Genomic DNA, 20,366 nt, shown 5'->3' on the forward strand with positions numbered 1-20,366 from the left:
ACTCGGACATTCCAGTCCCTTGTAGTGGAAATTTCCCATGATCCTGAATGCCAAGCTTTTGTCCCTGATGGGACTGCCCCCTACTCACCATGTCCTTCCCTGGGCCTCAACAGCAGGAGCATCTGTCCCAGAATGTGTGACTGGTGCACAGCATATTAGGAGAAGTATATTAGGTACACAGACTGAAGTCAGGTTCCCTGATGGTGGTACAACAGGAGCTTTCCTTTTGAGCCACTGTTATAGGTGAATTTTGGAGGAAAACAGGTTGCCAAGCTAGGTCTCGGCCTCCTCATTCCTGCCCTTCCCTCCCCTTTACTCTTTCCCTAAGGGCAGCTGCTGTTCCAAGCTAGCAGATTCTGTGCTTAGTCCTGTGAGACACCCTGATTACTCAGTGGGTTCCCAGTGAGGTCAGAGGAAAGAGGACAAATCCCTAAAGTTAAAAGTGAACAGTCTCAGGGAGCAGTTAGTAGGGTTTATTCCTGCCACCAGGGTCTCTGCGTCTTTCATTGGTTCTGCCCCAGAATCCATGCAGGAGGGATGCACAGGCCTGGAGGAGGTGGAGTGTAGCACTGGGCAGCACGAGGGGCAGGCTGGCTTCCTGCATGTGGCTGACCCTCTTCCTCCCTTTCTGCTATTCCCTGGCCCCCAGGGACCAAGCCAGCTGGGGAACAACCCTCTTCCCCTCCCAGAGAGATGAGCTTTGACCTCTGCCATTGCGGTGAAGCCCCATCCTTTTTGGGGTACTCTCAGCCTGTGTCTTAGGCCAGTGGCTCCAGTGAGGGTTGGGAAGAGGCATGGTGTGGAGGTTGGAAGGAAGGGCAGTCGTCTCTTTCATTATCCCCAAACACTGACTAGACTCCAATGAGAGCCAGCAAGTTAGAAACCGACGCCAGCACAGTTGGAGTCTGAAGGGTGGCAGTGCCGGCAGGGGTGGGACACAGGGTAGAGCCCTTGGAAACACGAAGGGACACACAGGGAAGGAATTGGGAGGTATATTTGGCCGGAAGCATGGCAAAAGAGTAACAGAAAGAATTCTAACAAAGCAAGAAGGAATTAGAAGCAAAGCCCTTGTTTGGGACAAGATGCAGGCTGGCTACAGCTGGAACTTCTGGGTGACCAGATGGCACTGTACTAATTTCCCTTTTTGTCTTGTTTTCTTCCCTATTCCCACTCTCTTCTGTCTTCTGCATTCTCTATGCCCTAAATCCCACCTCTTCTCTTTTTCCTACTCTTCCTCCTCCCCTCTGCTCTCGTATATCTTTCATTCCCTTCCCTCTTGCCCACCTTCTCCCCACCCCGCTCCTCCCTCCACACCCCTATGGTCTACACCCTTTCCAAAGCTCTCCGGTGGATGCGAGTTGACCGTGGTCCTCCAGGACTTCAGCGCAGGCCACAGCAGCGAACTGACCATCCAGGTGGGGCAGACGGTGGAGCTGCTGGAGCGGCCCAGCGAGAGGCCAGGCTGGTGTCTGGTCCGCACCACGGAACGGAGCCCACCCCAGGAGGGCCTGGTCCCCAGCAGCGCCCTGTGCATCTCCCATTCCCGGAGCAGTGTGGAGATGGACTGCTTCTTCCCCTTGGTGAAAGGTAGGGAGAATGGAGTGGGACATCGCAGAACACCGTGCAGCTGACCTGTCCTCTGAACCCACTTGGACTGGCTGGGAATTTTGTCAGGGACCTGGTGTTAAAGAGAGTGGATTGGAAGCTTGACAAGAAAGAGCGACAGGTAGCTGGCTGACTATGGAAAGTCATTTAGCCTGAGTCTGGCTCATCTTCAAAATGAAGATCTCAGAGAGCTTCAAGATCTTAAGATCACTAAGTCCTCTCCCCACTTTCCCATTTCTTCACACTGCATTCAGAAAAGTCCTCTCCCACTTATGGGCAAAAATGGCCCGGATTCCCCATCTGCTCCACGGGCCCCTCTACTGCAAATGCGGGCCCTCTGACCCCCACAAATATTCATCCTGGGGCTGGGGATTTAGCTCAGCGGCAAAAGCGTCTGCCTGGCAAGTGCAAGGTCGTGAGTTCGGTTCCTGGTACCGGAGAAAAACCAAAAAAAAAAAAATTCATCCTGACATAGAAGGTCAAGCACGCCCAGGAGCCAGCTACAGCAGAGGAGGGCTTGACCCTCCCTTGGCCCACCACTCACTGATTCCTATTGATGGCCCCATTCTTGGAGCCTTGGCATATATTTTATATGTGCTCTATGTTCCCGCCACAGGCTTTGTATTCACTTTTTCTCACATCAGGGGCGCTGGGCTACTTAGGACAGTGGTTCTAAGGTCAGAGTCAGCAAGGCCTTCAGGAAACTGAGGCTCAGAGAGCAAGGCAGAGCTAGGTCTTAGTTCCCAGCTGCTGTTTGTAACTGGTCACATCATCAGCATCAGGGACACCTTCTCTGCAGACTTGTGCTACGTATTTATAGTGAAGGAAGAAGGTAATAACTTGGCTGGGTCAGAGGCAGGAACAAGAGTCACCTGAGATTTGTTGCCTGGTAGATAGATACTTTGGGCTCATTGAGTGTTCAGATAGTCTGGTCTCTTTCCCTTTGGAAAGACCTAACTTCCTACTTCTGTCCACTAGATGGTGGTGGCAGGCTGCAGCCTTTGTGGGCCCGCGCTCCCATCCAGCTCCCTGGTTGTTTCCTACCAGGATTCTCCCCACTTACCTGAGCCCCTCCCGTGGCTTGGCCATCACCAGCTTTCCTCGCCTCCCTCTGAGGACCAAGAAGGGATTGTCAGGTGGTTGTGTGAGGATTTATAACCCTTTGAAGGGTTATAAAGTGTTCTCACCCATTTGAAGTATCCCACTGGAGAAACTCCTAGTCCCAGGCAAGGGGAGAATTGGGACACTCAGGAATATGGTTCTGTTTGGAGTCTCAGGACAGGTGGGACCCACAGCAGGTAGGTTATTGTAGTGGAAAAATGAGACAATAAGTACCACGATGCCTGGCAGTCAGTCACACGGGTGTCCTAAGTTATTGTTGTATCATTTGTCATAGATTGTCCAGAAAAAAAGAAAACTGTGAATTCTCACAAGTTCACTTAAAGGACCCCATCGGCGTATACAAAACCAGGGATGGAAGGCTGGAAAAGGCTCACTTCCCACGGGTCCTCAGGAGTGGGTCCTTTCCATCTGGAGGGACTCAGCCTCAGTACTCTGATACTTCTTGACCTCACTTGCCCTCCCCAGTCCATGGCTGGGTGAAGGTGCAGCCCCTCCCAGTGGGGCCTAGGACAGCTAGGCAGAGAGTGGTGTCAGTGATGCAGATGTAGGGGTAGAATCATTCAGGGAATGCTCTGCTACAGAGAAGGGAATCCTCCCAACTATCGGGCAGAGCAGGGGGGATTTAACCAAAAAGGGGGACTGTGGATTAGGAATGGGAAAGAGAGGCAAGAGAGAAAGGTGTGTGTGAGAGAGAGAGAGAGGTGAGAGAGAGAGAGAGAGAGAGAAGAGAAGGAGAGAGGAGCAGTCATACACTTTTCCAATTTTTCCAACTGACCCCACCAGCCAGCAGAGCTTCCTAAAGTGCCACCTGCACCTATCACCTGTTCTGTTGACTATTCTTATTTGCAGGTTGGTTCCTCTCTCCCTAAGCATAGGCCAGCAAGGCTGGGCCTTCAGAAAGCAGCCCGTGAGCTCTCACTGACCCTCCCCCTTGTGGGCTCAGGCTGTTGGGGTACCTGGCTCCCAGCAGTGAGGGCCCATGTCTCCGTTTTCCATCATGCATCACTGTGCCCTTAACAAGACCCTGTTTGCAAGTAGCAGATCTGCAGCACGCTGCTCCTGCGTGCATTCCAGCTGGCTGCCTGCTGGCAGACCAGCCTTCTCTCTGCACAGTGACTTGTCGACGGTGGGTGCTCTTCCTTAGAATCGATGCAGAGGCGGTGTTGTGCCATAGGAGAGGGTGGCCTTGGAGGTCAGACGACTTCTTCGTCTGTGAGCACTCCATGAGCTGTGTGAAGCAGGAAGTATTTCTCATGTGCTATGTCATGTGAGTCTTGGGCCAGCAGTGGGACTCAAGGAGTGCAGAATGCTAGGCCAAGAAGAAAAGACGGAGAATCACTAGAGTAGGGTCCTCACTCCTGCTGCACCATAGTTACCCAGGAGCTTTCCACATTGACATTCCCCAGGAATCAGAACCTTTCTGGCATGGCTGGCGGGTCAGTCTGTATATTTTTAATGCTGCATAGACCGATCTAAGGTACAGCCTGGTTGAGCCCGCTCCGTCATCCCAGTCTCCTCTCTGCCAAGGAGACTGGTGCACAGGAAGGCCAGGTGCCTCCCTAAAGCTGCCGGGAGAGCTCTTGACAGAGCAGGACGGGACAACCCCCATCCCCACCCCCCCTCCCCCACTTCACCCGTGATCTGTGCTCACTGTGAATGCTGGATTTCTGGGTGGCTCTGGAGTTCCTCTCCTCTCCCTGCCTGCGCCTTCTCTGATGGCACTGGTAGGTTGCTGTCCTAATTAATACAGCTACAGTGTGACTCACATGGGGCTTGGTGAGAAAGAGCAGAGCTATGTGACAAAGTCGGGGTGGCACCTGCCTTTCCTGTTACTCTGAGACTGCCACCGACATCTCAGGGCTCATGGTGGGCAGCACCTCCCAAAGGACAGAGACTTTTGGGGGTGTAGTTTGAGATGAGGTATCCCTATGTCATTCAGGCTGTTTTTGAACTCACTATAGCCTTGAACTCATGGCAATCCTCCTGCCTCAGCCTCCTGAGAGCTAGAATTACAGGCTCATGCCACCACACCCAGCAGGGACTGAAACTTTGAAGCAATGATTTTCAACTCTGGATGTATCTTAGATCCACTTGGAGGAGACTCTTTAAAATACTGATGCCTCACTCTCTACATGAGAAATTAATTCTGGACTTTGGTATCAGTTTATTTGTAAGTTATTTGATGATTCTGATGTTCCATGAGAGTTGAGAACAACTGCTTTATGGGTTCGGTATTCCTAGGAAGTCAATTTCAGGAGATACTTAAAGATATGTCAGAGCCAGGCATGATAGTACATGCCTGAAATCCCTGCTACTCTGGAGGCTGAAGTGGGAAGGTCACTGCACTAAGCAAATTAGTGGGACCCTGTCTCAAAATAAATTGTTTTTAAAAGGGCTGAGGATATAGTTTAGTGCAAAGGCCCTGGGCTCAATCCCCAAGGGGAATTTTAAGGGGAAATTTAAAGATACCTCAAAGGGGTTAAGGGATAGTTTTTACATAATATAAAGAACTGCAAGTCAACAATGAAAAAGCAAACTAGATTTAAAGATGCCAGAGGACTTGAACAGACATTTCTCCAATGAAGATCGCTAATGGCCACATAGATACAGCAAGGTAACTTCCTCACACCCATTAGGATGGCTGTTACTTAACAGAGAGAGAGAAAATGACAGTTGTTGGCCAGGACATGGAGGAATTGGAATGCTTGTGTTGGTGGGAATATAAAATGGTGTAACTACTATGGAAAACAATGTGGTGTTCCTCAGAAAATTAAAAATAGAATTACAACAATACACAAACTTAACTTATTCTACAATTTTGGAAAAGATGGTCACATTTGTGTTTGTATAATAAAGTTGGCCATGGTCATGTTTGTCACCCAGTGCAGAGTTTACAAACAAAAACAAAATTTTGCAAATGCTTTTGTTTGCAAACCACACTGTCTGCAAACAAAAGGTACCACTGCATATGCTCCAGCAATCTCACTTCTGGGTCTATATCTCAGAGAACTGAAATCAGAGACACAAACAGATATCGGGACACAATGCTCATAGCTGCATTATTCATGATAGCCAAAAGCTGGAAGCCACCAGAACATGCACTGCCAGCTGAGTGAATAAAGTCTGGCATATACTGTACAATGGCATATTATTCAGCCTTAAAAAGGGGGTAGAATCTGACACAGGTTACTTCATGGATCAACTGTAAAGGCATTATGCTTAGTGAAATAAGCCAGTCACAAAAAGTCACATACTATTATTTTCCTCCTATGAGGTATCTTGAATAATCAACTTTATAGAAGCAGAAAATAGAATGGTGATCATCGCCAGGGCCTGGGACGTGGGAATAGCAGGGAGTTATTGTTCAATGGGTACAGAGTTTCAGTTTTACAAAACGAAAATGTTCTAGATGTGGATGGTGGTGATGGTTACTAAAAATGGTGAAGATGGCCAAAAATAAAATGTTGTTCCTACATCTTTTCTGTCACGGGCTCCAACAAACAATTTAGGTTCTTCTCTCCCCAGCTGCACATGACATCTGTGTTGCTTTTCTTTTCCTGGGTGCTTCTTCTTGGCTGGGATTGGACATGCAGAGCCATGCCTCTTTGCTTAATTAATACCAAGCCCAGGGATTCCACCACAAGCTCGGGAGGTGGATGCCCTGGAGCAGAGAGGGGTGGCAGTCTTGCTCTTCACGGCACTGCTGTTCTGATGATTCCTGCCATAGTCACCTGGCTCACCCCAGGAAAGCTGGCCAGGCTCTGGGAGATGACACAGAACAGTGAAGAAAGCGTGGGCTCTGGAGACAGAGGCCACCAATAGCCTGAGGGTGCTGAGCATCTGCAGTGCCACTGATTTACATTAAGCTGGTAGTCAGCTCACAAAAATACCTAACATGTGTTGGGCCTAACTATAGGCTATGTAGTACGTGAATACCTTCATACTCATAAATTACTGTTTCTTCATTTTACAGACAAGGAAACAGTCTTAGATTAAATGACTTGCTCACAGTTGCATAGCTTTCCATGAGGGGACCTAGATTTGAGCCCACCTCTGTTTACCTCACTCTGTCCTCCTGAATCTGAAAGCATGGAGGCTAGAACTTTACCCTTCACTGACAAGGCACCCATGAATTAACCAGTCTGGCTACGTGAGGATTTGAGGACATTAACCCCATTGCAAACACTGTACATACCACCTTCTCATTCTGCCCTTCACCTCGGGCCCCAAATGTTCCTTTCCCTAGGAGTAGGAGAAGCACTCAGAGACAGACTCTGTCCTGTGCATGCCCAGCCCACTAAGAAGACCCTGATGCCCCCTACTGTGGCAGACTGAGTATGCAACACCCTGCACAGCCAGTTGAGCTTGGTGGTGGTGCGACAGGGGCCAGCCAAGCCCTGGAGCTGGTCCAGCCTGGCAGATTTTCTGCCTGGTGGGAGCTCCCTGCACTTTCTACTGCAAGGAGCCAAACTGCTAAAAGGATGTGGCTCCCTACCTTTGCTTCAGAGTGCCTGGAGACTGAAACCCAGGGCTTCCTGCCCATGATTTCTCATCTCCCTGTCCCATGTCCCAGCCCACCATTCTCATTCTCCCTGTCCTTTTCCATCTTTACCTGGAGCAAAGCAATATGTTTATTAGGTACAGGGTTAGAAAGTGTACCTCAGTGGTGGAGTGCTTGCTTGGCACACCTGAGGCCTTGGGTTCCATCCCAGCACCACACACACATGCACGTGTGCGTGCACACGCACACACACACACACACACACACACACACACACACACACACGCACTCTTCTTTCCTAAGATATAAGAACCTAGCAAGTTGCCCGTAAATCCTTTCATTAAATGCTTGGCACAGAACAAAACATTTTTAATTAAATTCAACAATCCTGACTTACTTAAAGTGGTTATTTATTTGTGGGATAATACTCCTTTCAAACCTCCTTGGTTTAGGAATTTCTGCAGTCCAGCCTCGTACTGGACATGGGGCATACCTGGTCTCTCACTAACAGACCTCTGACCTAGTGTTCTTTTGGGGGACAGGGCTTAGAGGTGAGTGTCTTCCACCTTGAGACTCTCTCCAGACTGGTCACATTTGTTTGTTTGTTTATCTGGTTGTTTCTGGCAGTCATTCACACTCTGTTCTAAAATAGTTTCTTCCCCCGGCTGCTGCGGATCAAACCCAGGGCCTCACACATGCTAGGAAAGCACTCTACCACTGAGCTATATCCCCAGCCTAAAGGAACATTTTTGTTGCCTTTCACTCCTGAAACTTCTAAAATTATCTGTTTCTCCACATTAAGCATCTTTGCTAAAGTATTTGGCCCAAGTACTCTGTGTTTAATGCATCCAAGCATTGACACCTCTATTTTGAGGTCTAATTTATTAAGTTGTTTCATATGAAATTTCTATTTTTGTAATAAAACATGGTTAAATATCAACAGTTCCAGAAAGTTCAACCTAATATGTATACTCAGCTTGCTTTTCCTTAAGAGGATCCTCATACATCATCATGAAAACAGGGGAGAATAGGTCCAGTTCTCATATAGTCAGATGGATGCCAAACCAGACACCGTGTGGAATGAGGAACCATTTATTTGGAGTAGTGGTCACTTCATCTTCTTGGGCTCAGGAATGCTGGTAAAAATGCCTACCTCAGATTTCCTTGGGGGCTCACGGATGTCAAAGGTGAACTTTGAATCTTAAGGTTGTTCTTACCGGTCTGTGCACATGGTCATTCTTTAGAATAAAACAAGTGAGCTGAGGCTTCACAGTGCTGTGTCATAGGCCCCACGAAGAGATGGTGAGAGGTGTGAGAGGTGAGAGTCACAAGTCCTGGAGCAGAAACCTGCCTCTGGCTGTGGCTCCATCCCTGGCTAGCTGATGACCTTCGGCAAGATACTTAAAATCTATAAAGCGGGGGTCAAACTTCTGTCTCTGATTTTGTCCATAAGTTTTCCAGAGACCACAATATCATCTCCAGTCTGCACCCTGCCCCAGTACTGCTGGGGGGAAAAAGTCCTCAGTAAATATTTATAGGAAGGAAAGAAGGAAGGACCATGCATCAGGACCATGTGTGAAGCCATGTGCCAGAGCTCTGGCATGAAGGGCCAGTCAGCGTGTCCACCCTCTCCTAAGGCCTCTCAAGGGTATTGCTTTAAACCTTTGCACCAGGGCATGAGGGTGGGAACAGGGAAGTATCCCGATGCTAGGAATTCTTCCTGAGAAAATCTTGAAGTCCTATTTCCTGGGAAGTCCTGTCTGCACTACCTAGGCTAAGCACTTCTTATTTCTTTGGAATGGTTGAAAACTGAGAAATCGGAGGGTAGGCAGTGTTTTTCACATCCCTCCCACTACTGGAATCAAGTAAACTGACCCAAATTGTATCAAGGCAAAATCCACTTTCCAGGTACTGTATCTCTTCATTCAACCTGGTAAAGCCACAGGTTTCTGCATTCTCCTCCTGCCTAAAGAGGGGAAGAGAAACTGACAGTGGTATTAAAATATCTTCCCTTAGAGTGGATGCTTGGCCATCATAAACCTGCCTAGATTGAAACTCAGTCAAAGTCATAGACTGGCACTTCTCACTGCTCTCCTTTGGGAACACTTTGACCTACTTAGAAGTAAATGCTTTTGCATGTGGGTAGAACCTGGGGTGGGTTGTTTTTAGCAACTCTGGCTTCAGGCATCTTTCACTTTGATAAATAGCTTTCTGCTGAGCTCAGGGGCCGCCCAGCACAGAGCTTAAGGAACCTGTCCTTGCCGCCAGCAGCTCTACTCTCTATCCCTGCTCAAGAACATGAAGGTTAGCCATTCTAGGAAGACACTGGGTCCTCTGTGTGTCCCCACAGTCTGCACCAGTGTTGCCCAGGCCACCCCTCTACCTTGGGCCTAGACCACCAGGTCATCAGTGACCCTTCCTTCATGGAAAAAATGGGGGTATTTGACAGGATGAGCTGGGGCTTAACTCTCTTGAGGATAAATAAGACAGAAAGAGGCAGGCTGGTGCCCAGTGAGCAGGTACCAGGTGGGCAGGTACAGAAGGACACATTTACAGGGTGGTGATTGAAGTCATATAGGATGAACTTAGTCATTAGAGTCCACATACCGGGTGTGTGGTGGCACCCATGAGGCCAGCAGTGGTGTGGTGGTTACACCATACCATGCACATAATTAGAAGAGATCACCATACATAATGCTGACAGCCATGCTTTATCGCTAGAGATTACTATTAACACATATCACCTGGGAATAGTTACCCACATGGATGTCATACAAGTTCAAAAAAACATATTTGGAGTTCAAGTTAAATATAGGAGCACTGTGGGTGTTGCATCTCTGTTCTTTGATCTAAGGACTATATGGTTGTTGATGACTGTTGTCTCATGAAGAAGGAACCATATGTCCAAGCCTCATTTGTCTTTAAGAAATGAAGGGAAGTGCTGTGACACAGAAAACCTCTGTTCTGTAGGTCTGAAGAGAACAAACCAAAAGGGAAAGGAATGGCCATCTGCCTGTTGATGGAAAGGACAGATGCCCGGCCATAGTCCAGTGTCCCTGAGGCTCTGGCTAGCCTGAGGGGGAGGGGACAGGCAGTCACACTAGCGCCCAGTGCCAAGCCTGGCACTGGGGATCCCTGGCCCAGTACAGTTGCAGGCTGAGAGCAGGAACCTTGGGGTTACTATTGAGGAAAGTGGGGGTGACACATAAAATGGGCTTGTAGGTATGGAGGAAACCAAATTCACATAAAATGACATTGGCTGTAGGCATCACCGAAGACAAACTGCTAAAAATAAGAATGAGACTCAGCCATCTGTTTGAAAATTAAGAATCTAAAGATAATGCTGCAGTTCAGGGGTTTTTCACCTCAACTTTGGGACTGGGTGGGAACGTGTTTGAAAACCTGGCAATTGGAGATGTTCGACTGGCTTACACAAAAAGTTGTGTATTTCCATTTTTCAAGGAGAATGCAGAGATAAGGCTTTGGGAAAAATCGCATCTAGTTATTCAGATGATGTCATTAGAGCTCTTTCTCTCATTTCTCACTCTCATCTCCTAAATCTGTGCTGGCTTCATTTCCAGGTGACTTCTCCGTATGTGGTTAGGGCAAATTGCCTCCAGCTGCTTTAGGGCAGCATTTTCCCCTAACTTCAAAATCTCCTGGAAATAGATTGCTGCTCTCCTGTTGGTTCTTGCTAAGGTCTCCAGGTTCATGCCCATTGTATGCACTTGGATCATGAACTAAGTCTCATCCAGTCCCTAAGACTGACAGCCAAGCCCAGGTCCTGGGCTTATCCTTGGAGTGGTAGATAGATAGAGGGAAGATGTCAGCTACACCCAAAAACATGGTCTGAGAATGAAGGCAGGGGGCCTCCTCAAGAAAGATGAAAATGCTTTTACAAACACAAGAGTTGGGGGAAAAGTCACTACATGAGTGGTTCTTAGTGGTTCTTAAACCAAAGCATCAGTGGAGAACTTGCAGCAACACAATGCTCAGGCCCAAATCCAGACCTACTAAATCTGGGCACGGAGCCCAGGAATCTGTGTTTTAACACCCCCCCCCAAGCAGTTCTGATGCACACTCAGGTGTGAGAATCATCATATGCAGCAGGGGTTCTCAAACATTGCTGCATGGTATAAACACCCAGGAGACTTTTATACCCACTGATGCCCGGCTGCACCCAAAGTCAATAACCTGAATCTCAGAGTGCAGGGAGGGAGAGGGACTTGTACATTAATGGTTCTCAAACCTGGTCGTACCCTGAAATCTCTAGAGAGCAAAAAAAAAAAAAAAAAAATACTAATGCCTAAAACTTTCAAAAGCTCTCAGGTGATTCTTACTTTAAACTAGTGTTAAAAAAACACTTGCCTTCATTATGCCTTCTGAAGTTCCCTGAAAACATTCATTTAACACACCTCGATGCAGGCTAGAGGATCTACACACCCATTTTCTTAAATCCCTTGGCTCCTAAACTTGGTCAGTTATCTTTGTTAATTCACTTTTCTTTTATATTCTTGGTGAGTACATCATTGCGGCTGGCTTCATAAGGACTGCAGTTAATTTTGTTCACTCATGTAGAACTCGGGCCTAGAACAGAACCTGGCACATAGTTGGCATGCAGTGAGTGTTTGCTGGATTCCTGAAGAGGTCCACAATCAGTGTCCTGGCAGTGCTCAAAACTTCCTTATAGGTTGCAGACATTGTCTAGCCCCATTCTGGAAGCCTTCGAGGAGGGCAGCGGGACTCTTGGCTGACTAGTGTCTCACCCCAGAATGTGTCTCCAGCATGGCCAAACTGTGTTGGCTAAATCAACTTAAGATGGCCGGAAGTTGCTAATTCTTTTATGACTCTGTTGAGAGTAGTGTGGATTCCTGGATCAGAGGCACCAATAGAAACAAGCCTGGTGGACCATTTGACATGTACAGGACTACTCTGGGGTCTGTCACTCTGATTTCTATAGTAAGAGTCTTGTCTTCACAAACATCTAACCCAAGCCAGTCTCTGTAAAATGATACCATCAGCTTCTGGCAAAGAACTGTGATAGAAAAGTGATCTAGTGTCACCCAAACACAGAGGCCCAGAGGAAGAAGTAATTAAATTAAAAAGGAACTAGTTACTCACCAAGCAATTCTTGTTTATTTTGCAGTGCTAGGGCTTGAATGGAGGGCCTCATGCATGGTAAGTAACAACTCTACCACTGAGCTATGCCCCCGGCCCCTTGCCAGGCAGTTTTGAAGCATCTTTGAATTTCTGTCAGAATACTCATGTGATATCCCATAAATATGTACAGTGTCTGTACATCAGCTTTTAAATTAATATAAGAAAATGAAAGGACAGGAATGCTCCACAGTGTTGAAAGAGGTGAATGGTGAGCAGATGAACTACTGACTCAGGGACCCATGCCGGAGACAAAGCCTGGAAAATCAGCTGCTAGAAGGGCTGCAGTAAATGTTTTGGGCTAGGCTTGCAAGCAATAAGAAAATAAGTAACACCGGTGTTGTCTTTCATAACACGGAAGAGAGAATGATGGCAGTACTGGGTGCCATAGGTCAGAACTGGGACCAGCACAGTGATGTGAGGGTAAGGATCCTGAAGTCATTCAGGCCGGCTGGGCACGCAGGACTCCTGGCTGTAGGAGCTGTGGAACTGAACTTTCCCTGCACCTTAGGGGTTGGGAAGTTCACCAGGGGCAGATGTCCTGCTCAGCACTGAGCACATTGAGAGCTCTCATGAGGACAAGCCATCAGAGAAGTGGCCGGAGGAGAACTGAGGCTAGTTTTTTACTTTTGGTTATACTGGTTCAATGGGAGTGAAGCTGTATAGTTTCTTCTTCTTTCACTTATTTATTTTTTTTACAGTTAAACCAGTAAAATCTTTATCATGCATGCACTCATTTCTCCATTGTAACAAGGACTCTACTTCATAAGGGTTTGTTGTGTTTTTGGTTAGGCTAAATGAGCTAATATATGGAGAAAACTGTGGGAACTGCTTGGCATGTATACATGCTCAATAAATGTTAGTTATTATTACTCATTGAGTCATGCTACTATCTACTGAGCTTCTACTGTGCCCTAACCATGTGGCAGACATAGTGACAGCTAGATAAATAAAGCCCAAATCTAAGCCTGGTGTACACTGGAAAAGGAAGCCCCAATTCATGATAGCCCCAAAAGCCTGACTCTTTGGGGGGATCTGTTTTGTGCCAGTGCTTACCTTTCTTGCAGGTTGGAGTTGGTTGCCGGGGATCCCACTTCTGGCTTTTAGTTTTCTCACAAACTTGCCCTCTTTCTGACTGTGTCCACTTCCTCAGGCCCCTTTCCCTAAAGCTGGGCACAAAAGAAAGGATGACACACCCGTGAAGGTCACACATAGAGATTCATGAAAGGTCTGGTTGATGTGGTCCAGATCCGCTTAGAAAGTAAGTTTGCCCTTGAACCATGCATGAGAAATAAAGATGTAGCTCGGGGGTGGAGCGCTTGCCTCATATTCATGAGGCGCTGGGTTGGATCCCCAGTAGTGCAAAGAAGAAAAGCACAGGATATAAGCGAAAGAGTGGCAGATCCACCAGGCAGCATGTCTAGGGTGAGATGGTGACTGGAAGCCATCTGCCCTGAGTAAGGCTGTGGCACTCTCACCTAAAGCTACTCCATGTCACCTCTGGAACACATACAGTGGTGAAGTACTTGTCTTTAATTGGTTCCAGGAAATGCAAAGAGTGCCAAATCGTCAATCAACGACACAAGTTCCTGCTGCCCCTAGACCGGTACCAGGACAAAATTTTTGTGTCAAGACTGCATACCAAATTTGAGGAGTTTCAAAACATTTGAGTACCAAGATGTCACTGTACTTCCATAGGTGTCCCCTGTAAGTCCTATTAGCAATCCTATCACATAGGAAAATTTTCAGTCTTTTTTAAATGAGGAAATTAAAGATTAAAAAAGTGAAGTGACTGTTCTAAGATCAAACAGCTAGCTAGTTGGTGGCAAAACTGAACTTTGAATTTGGGTTTATGATGGCAATCGCAACGATGTTGCACATCATCCTTGCACGTGCTGGTAAACAGCTGAGGCAAGTGTGGTGGGCCTCGCCTGTCATCCCAGCTCTGTGAGAGGTTAAGGCAGGAGGATCACAAATTTGAGCCCAGCCCAGGCAACTTAGCAAGACCCTGCTCAGAACAAAATCTTTAAAAAGGGGCTCAGTGAGAAGGCCTTAGGTTCAAACCCTGTACCAGGCAGGGCAAGAGCAGGGGAGTGAGGCACTGTTATCAGGATTGGGGTGAGAATTAAAAGGAAGGAAAGAAGGGCAAGGAAAGGGCCATGCTGTAGGGAGACCAGGCTTTGTTGAGTTTGACCCTCTGCAACCTCTGGCCTCATCTACTGGCACACTTAACCCAGAGTTGAGTAGTAGCCTTTGAGGGGTGGAAGTTGCACAAAAGCAATACCTGTTTGGCGTCTGGGGCTCTGCGCCCAGGCTCCCTGCGCTTGCTCGCTGGCCGCAGCCTCGCGCCGTGTTGCACGGGCTGGCCGGTCCGCGAACAGCTGGACCCTGGAACTCCGCCCCGCGTGGGCCCTCCCTCCCTCCCTCCCTCGCTCGGCCGGCCCTCCTCTCCGCCGAGGTGGCTCCGGCTCCCAGCGAGTCCCGCGGCCGCGGCGCCCAAGTTTCTGCCAGCGCCCGCTCGCATCCGGCCGGCGCCCGGGCCATGCGGGAGCGCTCGGGCCGCGCGGCAGCATGAAGGGCGGCGAGCGGGAGTGCGCCCGAGGGCCCACGGTGGGGTGGCTCCTGGCTAGGTGCTGCTGCTGCTTTCCGTGCAGAGGTGAGCGGCGGCGGCCTCGGCGCCTCTTTTTAGCTAGGCTGGAGGGGCTGGGAGCGCGGGAGGGAGCGGAGAGGGCGGCAGAGGGAGGCTGCTAGGGTCGGGCAGGCGGTGGAGGACGCCGAGCTGCCGGGCTGAGGCTTCACAGTTTCCCAAGCAGAGCGTGCCCTCGGCGAGGTTCAGACTTGGATGGGTCCGGGACGCAGTTACTTCCCTGCGACTTGGTTGTCAGGGCGCCAGCCTGGGCCGGCTGGGGAGGGAGACCCAGCTGCGAGTGTGTGGGTGGGAGCAGAGACGTTCTTTGCCGCTCATTTACATGTGGATCCAGCTTCGGGGTTCACTTGTGACTCCTGGCTATGGGAATGTGTTTGACACTTATCTGTACACCAAGAACTGTGTTTGCCAAGTGACAATCTTCTCCTGGGACCAAAGCCGGCTATGCTTGGCCTGGGCGTTCATTCGCAGGCCAGCATGGATTTGTGGCTCTGGGCCAGAGCTTGGCTCATTAATTAACTGAGAACTCTCTTTGTACCCAATTAGGGCTGTATTTAATTATTCTGCTAATTTTAATGTCGTTGAAGAGACTTGCAGGAAGCAACCAATTTCCCTAAAGCAGCCTGCAAAACGGGATGGGAAGGATCTCAGAAAGAGTTCTGAATAGCCGCTGCTCCAGAAAAAGAAAGTGGTCCTTTGCTGGACAGACTTGAGCAGATGACCCTAACACTGATGTCACTCCGCACTTCAGCTGGGAGACTGGGGAAGAGAGAATGTTTTGTGTGATCAGAAGTGAGCACACAGCCCCTTACTGGACCCTTGCCGGTTTTGAAAATTTCATCTTCTTGCTCTACCCCCACTTACAGCCCCCTGCTCACAGTCTCCACTCCCGTCCTTGCCTGTGCAAAGTCCCAGTGAGGTTTTACTGGCTGCGTTACTAAAGAATGAACTTCACCTGCACAACCCTTCACCATCCTCTGTGCCACTCACACGGCAGAGCCCTGACTATTCCCCCAGTCCTGAGCAGAGCTGTGGTCACAGAAGCTAATTAAATCTCAAGGACCTTCCCCCAGATCAGTACGGTTCATAATCCTAGCATTTGAGTATCTCATTCCCTACCTTAATTAGAACAGCCTGGAACTGTGTGTTATCCAGCTCTAATCGCGAATTCAGATGGAGAAGGAATCTGAGGGGGCAGGGGACCGGGAGCCTTGTTTAGGAATATTCAAACCAGGCTGGGTATTGAAGGAAGGGGGTGTTTAAGAGGGGAGGAAGCAGGAAATGGCCATGGGAAATATGAGCAGGTGGGCTTGCTCTGAAGGCTTCTCTGCCTTAGCCATGAAGGGTTTCCAGGCAGGATTTCTTGGGAGTTCATTTCCTCTTAAGGCAGAATGTGGGGCTTGGGCAGTGCCTATCCCTAGCCCCTGAGCTGTCCAGCTGTGGCAGCCCTGCTCCCCTGCAGGATAATCCTCCCAGGTATCTGAGCCAAGGCTTTGTGAATGGCCCTGTCCTGCCTCACGGCGCTGTGTGACTGACAGGAGGGTGGAGAGCTGGCTCTTGTGTGATACTGGGGACCTGGTGGCTGCAGGCTCTGTGACTAAGGAAAGGGTGTGTGAGGTCTCAGGAGCCAGAATTGCGGGAGGTGGTCACCCTCCACTGCAGACTGAGGGAGGCTGAAGGCCTGAGCAATAAAAGCAGCTCAAAAAGCAAAAAAAGGGTGACAAGGCCAGTGCTTCCTCACCTTCTCAGGAGCTCCTTACCCTTTCCTAGATCTGAAATGTGTGGAGATGAAAAACTGGGGCTCAGAGTCCAAGCAGGCCGAAGGGCTGGGCAGGGTGATAGCAGCTGAGATGTTGGGTCACTCCCCGTGGCCTTCAATTTGTCTAGTGCAAGAGAGCTAGTAGTCTTCACCTAGCCTGCGGGCATCGATTTACAGGCAGACTGAGAAGATAAGGCCTCTGTCAGGCTTGAGTACCTCACCCTGAACCCCAGAGCTCTGTGGAAAGAGACTTAGCCAGCTGCAGCATAGAAGCTGTCAGGCAGCTGGAATGGAGGGTGTTCACAGCAAAGAACCATCTGCCTCCCTTCTCAGAGAAACCAGTTTCTCTGGTCTTACAGACATACTGTAGTTGAAAGGTAGTCTCCCTATTCTGCCTTTAAATAAAGGCAGCAGCTTGTTTGGTCTCTCCCTGCTAAGAGAACTCAGCTGTCGTGCTTCAGGGGAAGCAAATGGGTCAGAGCCCACTGGTATGGTTCCCAAATTGGGGTAAGGGAAGGGGGCTTGCTTGGTTTCTGGTCATTTGGGATTGAAAGGCTATCTCCTCCCAAAATCTGAGAAAGCCAAAGGAACCAAGAAGAAATGGAATGTTCTGGTTATTTTTGACCCAAAACTAAGAGATCTATACTGGAATTTCTATAGCAGATGCTCAGTGGTTGTAATTGTTATCATTGAGGCAAGAGTGAATGATTTAGTGACAGTACATTTGTAGCCTTCAAGTGTCACATTTGTGGGAAATATGAATGAATTTAGTTGAGCTTGTCTTTTGATTTGGAAAAGGGAGAAAGGTGAATATCTTGTGCTTTTCCCTTCCATTTTTTTTTTATTCTGTTGAGCATGGGCACAGTAGGGGTTTGAGGAAACCTGACCTTTGTTTTCCACCTTGAAATTGACATTGAAAGAGAAGAAAACTGAAAGGAAATAGAGATTAAGTGAGAAGGAAGAAGGCAAATACCCTTATAACTGCCCCTTTGAAAGTGAAAAACCGCAAGCGAAAGAATGACATACAGGTGTTTGAAGGGTGATGAATCATCAAGTCACACTCTGGATGGCTTTGGCTAATGAGACTGCCCTTTAACCCGGAAGAAGTGGGTCAGCTCTGGAGACTAGTTATCTTAAAGTTTAAAAGAGCAGCTTGTTTCAGAGTGACAAAAAGGATTTCAAATCATGGAGAAACTGCAGAGTGATATGTCCCACTGGAATTTGTGACTTCTTAGATTATAGAGCCTAAAGATTTTTCTGCTCTTTCTAGGTAGAAGCCAGCTTTAGAGCCTTTTGTTTTCTAATCAGCTTGTACTGGGTCCCTTGAAAACCCTTCCTGATCACTACTCTCTTCTGCTTCTTCTCTGCATGCACGGGCTCCGTGTTTACTGATGTTGTGGTGACCTTGTACCCCAAGCCATGTGCTGCTGCTTTCCTATTTGCACCAGGACAGTTCAGCAGTCTGAGCATCTCAGGGATGAAGAGGGAAGGGGTGACTTAGCCAGGCTAATTTAGTTCATGAGAAAGGTGCTTATATCACCAGCCCACCATCCTTTCCCAACAAGGGAGTGAGTACTGCCTGACTCCAACATCCAAGGTGTGAATAAAGGTTACAAGGTTTCACGGGGCATCCAAAGTCATCCTAATCTATATTTGTTTCTTCTTTTTTCTACCCAGCCCCAGAATCCTTAACCAGGAACCTTATGGCTTAGTGTGAATGTCACATCTGTGGCCTTTTAAATTAACACAGCTCATTTTATTAACTGAATGCATGAGACCACATACCAAGTTCCTTCAGAAAGAGTGATAACCTGAAAGAGGTCCTTGTGTAACACTCAGTGTTGCTCACTTTAACTCACCATTCAAGGACAAAATCCTTGAGACCATCATGCATATTTCCTTTTATTTCTTCATCTTCTGGAAAGTGCCTTGAATATGCTGAAAACTTAGTTGACCATTTAGCATGCAACTGTTTTCCCATGTAAGATGTATCTAGGAAAAGGTACCATGTACACAGACTGTCCCATGCTTTTCTTCCTGTATCTAACTCTCTTAACTGAGTAGTCACTGGGCCATCTGTCATTATCTGGCTAATAGACTCACTGCTGTTTATGCATAGCTTAGTGGAAGTGGGGTGCATGACTTAGATGGGGTGAGGTAGAGATGGGGAGCTGAAGCCACATTGCCCTCATCCAGTGCAACTACACGTCCACCAATCACTGAGAGTCCTGTAAGCATGGCATGCTTCCTTGGGACATGAGTCCTACTTTGGGATGAGAGAATTCAGACTGTGTCTAGCTTTGTCCCCCTACCCCGCCCGTCCCCGATCACTTTCTTTTTTAGTACACGTTTGCAGTACATAATACTTACATTCCTTGTGGGAGCTGGGGCATGTACATGACACATCTTAATTAATTCTTTTTTCATCCCCTTTCCCTCCCCTCCCCCTCTCTCCATCCATCTCTTGATTCCCTTCCTCCTCTTCTCCTTCTCCTTCTTCCTCTTCTTTCTCTTTTTCTTCTTTTTTGTACATATTCACAGCACATAATGCAAAACAATTTGGAATAAAAAAGAAGCAAGCCCTAGGAGCAAGCTCATGTGCTCTGAGCCCACATGACAGTGCTGTAGGCATACCTGATGCGCATGCCTGATCATACGCTCCCATTTCTACTAGGCTATGTATGACCCGCAGTCAGTCTGTTAGCCAGGTAATGACATGTTCCACTTTGTAATATTCCCATCTGGAATCTCAACACTATTCTCTTTTACCCTGAAAATACACCCCATCTATTTTAAATACTGCTCCTCATTCAGTGAGAGAGTGGCTGTAGGGCCCACCTCCCTGGCACACCAAACTCCAGACAGGCCATTTCCAAGGTTGGGCCCTAGAAAAGGCATGGGCCTGAACCCTGGGGGCTTCTCAAGCAGAAGGCACAAGTGGAAAGTTTAGAACTCTTCATCACATCTTCTCCTTTTCCACAGGAGGAAACTTAAATCCAGCCATTAATAACAAAGTCAGAATTAGAGCTTTTTTGATGCTTCTTCCTCAACCTCATTATTCCTGGGTGTGGGACATCTCAACAGAGGCAGAGCTGACCCCACTAGGAAGGGCAGTGGCTGTCCCCATACTGATGCTTGAGTGTTGACTGCACTGCCTGCCTGACCCCAGGAATTGGATCTGCCTGGTCTGCTTTAAGGGACACTTCAGTCCCAAGATCGCAGGGAGCAGAGCAGGTACCAGAATAGCTTGTGTGTATTGTTCTCAGTAAATACCCATGTTTTCTCTCTGTTTTGATTTCACTCAGAAGGTCCCTTTTCCACCTGTGTTGTCCCTGTTCTTGTCTTATTGTGTTGTGTTGGTGTTTTTGAGTCAGAGTTTCACTGTGCTACCCAGGGTGTCCTCCAACTCCTGAACTTAACTGATCCTCCTGCCTCAGACTTCCAAATAGCTGGAACCACAGGCATGCACCACCATGCCTGGCTTGTCCCCATTCTGGGTGTGTACCCTTTCAGGTAGAAATGAATCAGTGAAATGTGTTCTTAGTGTCCCATCTTTGATTGTCCCTGGTTTTTAT

General features: G+C 48.1%; 1 protein-coding gene across 9 annotated transcripts in view; it reads left to right on the top strand.

The window, feature by feature from the left end:
• Positions 1-20,366, top strand: part of Kalrn (kalirin, RhoGEF kinase) — a 638,378-nt gene that overhangs the window by 494,723 nt on the left and 123,289 nt on the right. For 8 of the 9 annotated variants that reach the window (XM_013515182.1, XM_005386537.1, XM_005386534.1 and 5 more), the window contains exon 34: positions 1,341-1,587. In XM_013515182.1, the coding sequence (XP_013370636.1) occupies positions 1,341-1,587 (247 nt within the window). Of the gene's footprint in view, positions 1-1,340; positions 1,588-14,832; positions 15,042-20,366 lie in introns of those variants that run through there. The other variant, XM_005386541.1, reaches the window with a different exon arrangement.

Source organism: Chinchilla lanigera, unplaced genomic scaffold (assembly GCF_000276665.1).
Source record: "Chinchilla lanigera isolate Chin_1 unplaced genomic scaffold, ChiLan1.0 scaffold00026, whole genome shotgun sequence".
NCBI classification, from domain to species: domain Eukaryota; kingdom Metazoa; phylum Chordata; class Mammalia; order Rodentia; family Chinchillidae; genus Chinchilla; species Chinchilla lanigera.